The sequence below is a fragment of the Octodon degus genome, unplaced genomic scaffold (assembly GCF_000260255.1).
Source record: "Octodon degus isolate 3935 unplaced genomic scaffold, OctDeg1.0 scaffold00027, whole genome shotgun sequence".
Lineage (NCBI taxonomy): Eukaryota > Metazoa > Chordata > Mammalia > Rodentia > Octodontidae > Octodon > Octodon degus.
Window position 1 is genome coordinate 2,953,763 of NW_004524603.1, and position 10,195 is coordinate 2,963,957.

At 51.8% G+C, this 10,195-nt stretch overlaps 1 protein-coding gene across 3 annotated transcripts in view; it reads right to left on the reverse strand.

Moving 5' to 3' along the window:
- Positions 1-10,195, reverse strand: part of Dpp6 (dipeptidyl peptidase like 6) — an 840,304-nt gene that overhangs the window by 271,334 nt on the left and 558,775 nt on the right. For all 3 annotated transcript variants that reach the window (XM_023712908.1, XM_004628971.2, XM_023712909.1), the window contains exon 3: positions 3,122-3,220. In XM_023712908.1, coding sequence (XP_023568676.1) covers positions 3,122-3,220 — 99 coding nt within the window. The remainder of the gene's footprint in view (positions 1-3,121; positions 3,221-10,195) is intronic.

Below are 10,195 nucleotides of genomic sequence, written 5' to 3' on the forward strand. Positions count from 1 at the left end.
GCACGGGGAGTGCTGGGGTGCCGCAGGGCTATCGCTGCCTGTGCCCCTGCTGCAGCCCTAAAAGGCCATCGTACCAATCACGTTCAGAAAAGGTGGATTGAGAAGAAGTCTACTAAAACTCCAACCCACCACATTTCCTCCTGACAAATAAAGCACATTAGCTCTAGACTATTAACTCCAATATTAAACCCAAGACACATTTGTTAACTTTAGTGGTTAATGGGTACTAAAAATATCCCAGTTTTTCCTCTATAGAGAATCACGGCATTTTTCTTTATCACTTGGGTATACCGTTGCTTTGGTGCAGGCACTATGGAAAGAGGCTACTGGGACTGCGTTGAAAGGGCTGCAATGACTCAGAGACACTCACAGCCCGTGCTCTCGGGCAAGCATGGGACGCAGCCACTGAGGCTGCACAAGGAACCGGCCAGGGACAGAAGATCGGGACCTTCTCCAGCGCGGCGTGGTCTATCAAACCCAGATAGAGCTGGGTTCAAGTTTAAACTTCGTTACTAATGACATCGATGACAACAACAATGATGACACCCAAGATGAAAAGCATTAGTACTAAATTTTACAACACATCAAATGTATATGATATTGATTAAATTACTTAAAGATGCTGAGGATAAGTTTCCTCATCTTCCAAATGGGAATAATAGGAGTTCTGAGAATAAAACTAACAGGCATAAAACACTTAGCCTCGAGGTTAACACAGAACCACATGAGGAGGCCGGGGAGGAAGAGGAAGAGGAGGAGGATGAAAATCAGGGAGAGGAGAATCTGGTGACGGCGGTAGTGGTACTTACTGCGTGCTGATTCCCATGTCTACACTAACTTGCTCAGGGGTGAATTTTTTGCCCTCTCTTGGCCCAGCAATGTGCCTGCCTGCTACACTGGAGGTCTTTGACAAGTCTTGTTGCGTGAATGAATGTTCTAACAATGTCTGAGGCTCACCCCAGCTCTGCCACATGAGATAACCCTGTGAATTTATAGTAATCTTTCCCAGATCCTCACACTTAGACTTGCAGGAGAAGAAAGTGCAAGGATTCTCCATGGTACTCGTAAGAGTAACCAGAAACCATTACTAACCTTGGGTCAGCTTTAAGCTGACACACTTCTAGGGGACGGAAGGAAAGGAAGGATTAGGAGGAGGAGTAAATGAAGGAGAAGCAGGAGGGGTGCTAGGAGCAGTGCAGGGAGCCTGCTCTTTGGGGAGACCTGGCCACCAGGCACATTACAAAGGGGGGGCTCCTCTGTAAGTCTGGACACTCCCCAGCTGGCCGGACCAGAGCACTGCAGGTGTGCTCCATGAGTGGGTGCCCGGGAACCCGATCAGACAGGCCGTGCAGTGTCTGCAGGCACACAGCGCCGCCCCGATGGCCTGTGTTAGGTCCCGACTTTGGGGATGTGAAGCAATCTTGCTGTGGCCAGAGAGTGCTGGCTCATGTCACAGCCAGCACCCTGGCTTGCTGGTGACACACAGAGTCCTTATTCTGTTCATTGGCCCAGATGCCTGCAGAAGCTTCTGTGACCCGGGACACCGGAGCTCAGGGCTCGGCTTCACTTATTTTGCACTGGTGAAGACGATTTGGCCCTGTCTGAGGCTGTGGCACCCTAGAATGGTCCTGGGCCATCCTCCCGCCTCCTCTGAACCCCGAAGCTTGGGGCTGCCATCCCTTCACTCGGGCCTCTTGACTGAGGCTCAGAACCTGCCTTCCCGCCAGCTTTTGTGTTGCCATTACTGGGCCTCGGCTCCCACTCATCCTGGGTTCTCCCAGCTGCGGTTGGCACAGGCCAGCCTTTTAGACGCGGAGTTTTCCAGGGGCCTGCTCTGCACTTCCCTAACAAGTCCCCGTCACCCCGAGAAGACGCAGTGTGCACTCCCGCCCTGAAATCAGTTCCCCCTGCCTCTCGTGAGGTTGCTCACCACGTTGTCTCTGGGATGCGGCCCCGCTCACCGAGGAAAGGAGCCATGACACCCTCCCGGGGTCCGGCCCAGACCTCCTGCGCAGCGCGCCGCCGGCACAGACTTCCAGCTGGCACCGAGGGAGCTGCAGCGCGACAGGCCAAGTCCGCGCTTCAGTCAGCAGAGCTGCCGAGCTCAGGGTGCGACCCGGTCTCTGTGTCTCTCTGCTGCACCCACAGCGCCCTCTCCGCGGATCTCCCGTGTTTATACATCCCTTCCCTCAGGTACGGCTGCAGAAGCGAGAGCGGAGAAAGGAAGTGCTGCTGCTGCTGCCCGCAGCTGGAGCAGAAACGCTGCTAATCGCCTCTGAGAGTTTGGGAGGTGCGGAAAAGCCTCGCCGCGGCAGCGTGGCCGCTAAAAGAACGATCCGAAAACTGGGCTAATGGAAGGCGAGGAACTGGAAGCCAGGGTGGGCCTCTACCCAAACCACGCCGTGGACTGGCTCCGTGGCTGCAGAGCACACTGTGACCTCTATGGGCCTCACTTCTCATGAAGGCGAGGATTCGAGCTGGGCCTCCAGCTGACCCCAGGATTATTTTCAAATGTATTCCATGAAGCCTAGGCTGAAAGCCAAGTGGGGGGTTGGTGGAGGAAACAGCACACAGGAGGGGTGACAGAAGGGAAGACACAGCTTGGGAGGACAGAACTGCTGCCACAGCTTCGGACACTGCAGGGAAGAGGGAGACCACTCTGGTCCCCGGACATAGGAGCACATGACTTTCTGCCCCAATTCTATTTTTGTTGTTTTAAAAAATATCCTTCCTAAAAATCTAGGTTTGATCCAGATTGAAGTTGAAGAGGAACAGTAAACTCAGGAGCATCTGCAGAGCAGGCTCCTGTGTCTCCCAGAATTCTTTGTAGGGGCCACTCTGAGGCTGTTGCTTAGCAACCAGCCACACCTTCCCGTGAGCCCCAGGAGGATGCATCCTGTCAGACCTGTCCCTCAGGAAGCCCATGCAGGCTGAAGTCTGCCAGGCGGCACCATGGAACGGGAAGCCCAGCTAACCGGGTCTGCGTGGTCCTGGCATTGGAGTACGGCGGCTCTGTCTGTGCAAAGCTCTGCCCTCTACAGAGCGCCCACAGCCAGCGCAGGGACAGAGCGGCGCGGGCCCAGGGAGTGAGCTCCTTGGGCCCCAAGGGCCCTGCACTCACCGCTTATCCACTTCACCTCTGGGTCATGGATTTTGAAATCTTTACTGAAGAGATCTTCCACGGTGACCTTCTTCTTTTGAGACAGACTATTATCTTCCGCTAGGAGAAAAATGAGAAAGGGAGTGTGAGGTTTTTTTCAAATTGGTTAAGTAACATACATGCAAAATACAATTTCTGTAAATGAGTGGTGAGCGACAGCCAGTCTTGCTTCCTCTTTTCCATTAAACGATCAACAGCAGTGGTAAGGAGACCTTACTTGAGTCAAATAGCATGTCTGGGCCCTCACAGGCACGCGCAGGGTGTGATTCTGTTCCTTATATGCAGAAGTAAATATTTCAAGGCAGATGCACAACTACGGTGGGGATGAAAGGCCAGAAGAGGCTGAGCAATCAGCATGGATGGTCAACACATAGTGTCCAGGGCTACTGACCACAGACAGTGCTGGCTGCTAGGAATTCAAAGGCGCATGAACTGCCCCATAGGTATTTATGCTCCGTAGCATCACTCGTCCCTGGATGTCACTGGGCTCTGGGTTAGTGCTTATTCAGACAGACTGACACCTGAATGAAAACTGAATGTGCAAACTGGCCAGCCTACCCATCCATGCTTAGGCGGAAGCACCCGGGGTGAGCCCACCAAGGCACTGAACTAACCTAGCCCGAGAGAGGACACTTGTCCATGACCAGTGGGTGGGGCTTTTGGAATCTGGCAGCCATTATTCAATCAAAGCTTCCTGGATGTTAGCTCTCCTGGGAAGTCACAGAAATCCATTTATTTGCCCTATTATTAGGAGGCCCTCAGCTAAGGGCACACAAAGCAACCTACCAGAGCGGCACCTCCTCTGTTTCAGTAACAAACAGCTTGCTTCCCTCGCCCGCCTCTGCTGCATGCCATCTACCTGGAGCTCCCAGCCGGAGGGTGCCAACCTCTCTGCACTATACCTGACGACTCTTGTCCTTGTGCTGTGCTCCTCGCATTCGTGGTTTGTGCCGCGTGGCCGTGGGGTCACCCTCAGGCTAGCTGCGTGGTCTGTGCACAGCCTCTGTTAGCTGGCTCCCGGCCAGCCTGTGCTCATGCTTTGATCGCTGCCTGTTGTGTCTGCGCCTCTTTCCGGTTTCTGCCTGCAGGACCTGTACTGGGTTGCCATGGTTCCTGCCCTCTGCAATGCCCTTGGCCTCTTAATTTTCTCTTTCAAACTCTCTAGCAGGTTGGAAAAATAGCAAGGAGTGTGGAATTGTATAATGAGACCAGAAGCAACAATCTCTGGATATGCTCTCCAGAGTGTCTTCTGGGCTGTCATTCATAGATTTCACTGGGCCACGTTCCCTCTTTTCTGGCCTCTTTGGCTATTAGAGTATTGAAGTTACCAGCAAAGCCAAGTGCCCCCGTGCATTGACTGATCTCCTGGATATCAAATGAAATGGCTTTCTTTGTGTGAAAGGCCTTCGAGAACTACAGAAAGGTATTACTCAGGGGGCTGCTACAAGACTCTGATGTGCGCGCAGCTACCCCAGGGTGGAAACACAGCTGGTTCTTCTAGACGGTTCTACCTGCCTCAGAGGCAGCCCTGGGAAAGACACAGAGTTCCTAAGATGATGGTTTTCTCATGAAAAACAGACAAAAAATGAGAATTTAAGGACAACTGAACATCCACCTAAGACTGCTACACTGTAACCCAGCTACTAATAGCTATAAATCTTCCTGAGGCACTTCTGCGTATATGGTCAGAAACAAGCTTAAATATCACCTGGTTTGTCTCAGAGAAGCCCAAAGAATAAATTAAAGTAAGGAGCGAAACAAAAGGTGGATAACAGAAAACAGAGAAGTGGACCTTTTGCAAGAGGAAAGGTGATCAGGAAACAGAGGGGCAAGAAGAGGGTTACGCAAAGCGTTTGCGTGCTTTACACATGCCAGCTCCCCATAGTGGATGTGACCTGCCTGCCCTGTAACATGTGCTAGTAAGAACAAGGCTACAACCACAGTCCTATGAAGACTTAGATTCACCTAATTGCACTTCCCTGTGCAAGGATGGCTCTGGCTCATGGTCTGAGGCGTCTGTGTATCACTTAAGGACAAAACGTACAAGCGATGTGAAAGCAAGCCATGGGGACGGAAGGCAGGAAGCAAGGTTTTCACGTTCTAAAAAGTTTCTTTTCATAAGTGTCTTATTATTTTGCAAAACTACTACTATTTTTGTTCTTTAAAGATGTGTGGACCATGTGCGGATTTTTATACAGGACAGTTTGTGGTGGAAGCGTAGTGGGATGTGCTGTTCTGAGTTAGCGGAGCCAGATGCTCGGCTCTGCCAAGACATAACTGGAGAAGCTCGTGGCTGGCCTGCCAGGATGCTGAAGACTCACTCACGCACCCAGCTAGCTCACTCGACCACTGACTTACGGAGTGAAATGCCCCCAGATCCTTGGAGGTGGCTGTGGCCGTGACTGACCGCCACGTTCCAGCAGCCACGCTAAGCCCCAAAGAGCCAAAGCGGCAGAGTCCACCCTCAGCTGCAAGAAGGTCACAGAGCAGTGGGGGCCCAAGCCACATGCACTGCGACCATGATGGCGGGCACTGAGAGGAGCAGAGCCCGCCCTAACACTGAAGGGGTCAGGGAACCGGATGTTGGGAGCGATTCTGGGGAGACTTCCTCAAGGATGTAGCCTTCAGCCAAAAGAAAGGAGGCAAAAGAACAATCCAGCTCAGAAGGATCAAGCTCAGGGGGGGCAGTGCTTCAGGAAACTGCGGTGTGACGGCAGGAGCAGGAAAGCGCTAGGAGGAAAGGCAGATCTGGCTGCTGCTTGTGACCCCACAGGGCCACTGGGGCACGTCCACGTGCTGGCCATCATCTTGAGTCCTTCCAGGGGCAGAACGGCGCAGTTCCACGTCAGAAGCCCTTCCAGGAATGACCTCAGTGGCAGCTCTCCTGTCCTCTTTGCTCTTCCCCCAGAAGTCCAGCTGGGCTGAGGTCCACCTCCCTGTGCTCACCTATCTTTCACGTTTTCCACCTTCCACTGAGCCATCTCCCCGGCCCCACGTTTTCCACCTTCCTACGGGGGACCTTTCTATGATGTCATCAGTTTGATTTCTTGATGTTTCCTTAGGCATGTCAGACTGTTACTTTATCTAGCTATTAAGCTTTTGGATTTGGAATGATTAGATTTGAATTTCTAAAGCTCCTCATTATCTCTTTTCCAAGATCTGCTCTTCTCATGTGATGCTTTACTCTCCTTTATCCAATGGATAATTCTCCGAAGACCTGAGGTGTCATTTTGCATGTTCCTTCTGCACGGGGACTTTCTGGGATCTCAGTGTTCTGTGCAGCTTGCTGCTCGGCTCCATGGGCAAAGGCCTCTGCTCTGGGGACTTGGCTGGAAGCCCTGGCCCCAGCGACCTGGGTTTGAGAGACTCCCAGTGCAGTCTCAGGCAGTTTGAAGACTCTCTGGGCAATAGCTTCTGACCAGGTCTCATGTGGCCAATCAGGCCGGACCACCTTTCCCCAGATAGGCAGCGCCTTAAGGCACGGGTGGAGCCCAGCCTCTGTCCTCTCCAGAACACCAGCACACCAGCCCTCCCCATGTGGGTGGCGGGATCTGGGCCTGGCCTCCTGCTAAGGTTCCTCCTTGGTTCTTCTCCCAGGGACACATCACCTCCTTCATGGGAAGAAGAACTCTGTTCCTGTTTCTGAGTGTGGCTATGGTCTTGGTGTGGATTTCTCTATCACCTCCCCAGCTTGCTGCTAGAAGAGAGGTGATTTCTCCCTTCTAAAAGGAAGGAAGACAGCCTGAAGTTAGAGATGCGGGAAGTGGCCTCTGGCTTCTGTACTTTGGATTTCACCCTGAAGGGAATTTGGGAATCCCTGGGAGGTGCAGCTCCTTGCAGCCCTTTACATTCAATACATTGTCAACTCATTCATACAGCATAGACACAGAGGAGGCAAAGACAATGGCAAGCTGCTCAGATAGGGCTTCATAAGAGACAGCTACGATTCAGGTCTCGATGTGTTCCCAAACGACTCATGTGTTCAGAGGGGGGCTCGCAAATGAGATCGTGTCATGAAGGCACTGGCCTTTGCAGTGGGCTGCTGAGCTGGGAGCTTCCGCGGAAGCAGATCCCTGAGGATGCATCTCTGAAAGGTGCATCCTGGCTCTCCCTGCATCCTGGCCCCCGTGAGGTCATCGGCTGTGCTCTTCCACCATGAAGATTCTGTCTCGGGGCCAGCTGACCATGCACTACGCCCCTGAGACTAGGAGCAAAAGCGAACCCTGCCTCCTGTACTGTTTGTGTCAACTATCTCATCCCAGCAGCATTAAGGAGACCAGTATAAAGTACCTTTCTTTCTGGAGAGTACAGTAAGTCCCCAATTTCTGAGCATACGAGTTGCAAACCTTCCCAAGTGTACTGTACAAAGACTCACTTTTTCCGTTTATGAACAAATTCAACTTACGAGTAATTCTCCCAGGAAGGAGCTCACTCCTAAGCCAGGGACTGACTTTAATGTTTTATGCCCTCTCTGCAAAAGTTAATGATTTGTTTTCTCCCTTACAAACCTTTGGGGAAGCAAAGTGGCTGATTCCATTTGCAGTGCCCACACCATTAGGTCAAGAGTTCTGATAAGGTGCCAGACGGGCCAGCACAAGCTGTTTTGTGCGTGATAGGCCTCACGTGGTCTGGCTCATCCGCCCCCTGTGCTGGGCATCGCGAGGTACTTGGACCAGCACTTCCAATGAGACTTCTTTATAAACCAGAGAAGGGCAGTCAGTGCTACCTGCTAATCTGTTATCAAGCTTCCTTGGCAGGTTCTTATCATAAGGGAGGAAACAGTTTCTGGCATGCTGTTCTATCAATAGATCAGGAGCACCGGAATGCAAAACCAGATCCACCCCTGCAAACTGCAAGGTGCGCCCTGGGGAGTCCTGACCTACTTCTGGATAAAGCGTCCAGCCCCAGCAGACTGTCCCCAGATGAGTCCTGGGCTTGGCGCTGAGTGTGGCATCTGGGCCGGGCAAACGTCCCCGGAGACAGGAGCGGCCGCGGCTGTGCGTCTAGGGAACACTGCTCCCGTTTGCAGCACGCTTGGCTCCAAGACACAACCAGATTGATTTCTCTAGAGAAATCTCTGGGAGCAGTTCGACCATGAGTATAAGAAACCAACTGCAACTGGCTGAAAATTACTTGAAGTCCTATCTGAGGGGTGGTAGAGGATCCATGAGGAAATCTGTGTACACTGGAGGCTGCGGTTCTCTCTGGGGCTCCAAGCGGAGCGGGCCTCCTTCCTGCCTGGAGAGCAGCCCCACCACGCTAGTGATTGACCCCAATTCTCTGTCCCAGGTGAGCTTATTTTTCCCCTTTTCTTTTTAAGGTAGGGAACATGAATTTCACCTTTTAAAGGGGTCTGGCCCATAGTAGATGTTCCTCAATTTCTTTTGAATGATGGAATCAATATATAGACTTGTTTTAAAATCTGTACCTGTGCTTCTATTGTTGCTTTGTTTTTGCATTATTTATTATTTTATCCAATGTTTATGTATATGAAAAGTCTCACAGATGAAGCATAATATAGAAACTAGGTGATAGGTTAGGATTTGAAGTTTTCCAGGTACCCTGCCCCAAACACTCTCCCTCTTGGTTTCCCAGGCACCCCCTGCCCCCAAACTCTCTCCCTCCTGACCCCACACAGAGCCGAGCCCAAAACCACAGAACAAGTCTGCCTGGCTTTGACCTGGACAAAACCACAGAAATTCTCTTTCTGTTAATGTCAAAAGGCCCCACAGACTAGGTAGCCCTGCCAAGATTAGCTCTCCCGCAGCTGTTCCAGCTCACAAGCGCCTTCCCCACAAAACTCCTTAGAATCCCTGTGCTTTGCCTTGTTCGCTGCTGTCTTAGTCTGCTAGACAGCCAGCCTGCCTGCTGCCCCCAGTAAATCTTCTGCTCATGTCAGAATGCCTGGCCTGGTCGATTGTATGGATTCATACGTAATATTTGGTGCTGAAGACCCAGGAGGGACGCCAAGGCATCTGCCTCTCCCTTCTGACTAGGCCCTTGGCCCAGTCCGCCACTAGCCCTTCTGAGCGGACCACAAGCCTCAGAACCTTCAGCGATTTAGATAACTTTTATTGCTGCAATGGGAAACAGTCTGAGGTTCCCCAGGTCCCCACTTGCTTTACTCTCCACAATCATTCTGAGCTCTACCTGCCCCTACCCCCGTCCCAAGAGCCACAGCCTCCAGAGCCACCCCCCGCCACCACAGGCCACCACCAGGGCCGCCACCATCTGCCCCACCGCAGCCCCTGTGGCAACAGATGCTACTTCACTTCTGACCTCTCAACTGTCAGGGGCTGAGGAGATACCTCACTCTCGCTTTGTTCCCTCTCCCCCTGCTTTTCTCGTCTGCCTTTGCTGGCCAGTCCTGAATTCCTCATATTCTTCTTTGCTCCCAACTTACAACCATGGTCTCTTCTTCCTCCAGGTTTTGATACAAAAACAGCTAATAACATGCTTTCTCCCCAACAGCGTGTGCCCCTCCCTCTGCTATCCAGCTGATGGCAGGATAACAACGCACCGATCCTGCCCTTTCCAGTCGAGCCTGCTGCTTGCCCTCACTCCCCCTGTCCCTTGGCCACCTGCACAGTCGCCTGTTACAGCCACAAGCACTCGACCCTGTCACAGCTCCCCGCCCCTCCCCTCACACGCTTCTTGCCAGCCTGCGAGTCCAGGACTTCGGGCGGTCAGTGATCCTCTACTGTGATGGCCTAATCGCTATACCCTGCTCAGTTTGCTTGCTCCTTTTCAAACTAATCAGAGGTTATTTTTACATTTTTCAAATTCTTATAAGAGACCCCTGTTAATTGATCTACAAAAGCTCTGACTAGTTTCTCATAATTACAAACTCAAAAGGTCATCATAATTTAAACCTGGCCAGAAATATATTTGAGTGCACTCTGATTTTGGAAAAGACATTCATGTTTGTTCCACGTATGTGTTTATATGTCATTCTGCCAACAGCTGTTCCTCTTCTTATTTGAGCTTTAAAAATATAGACTTAAGGAGGAACCCTTGAGGACATAGGGGTAGGCA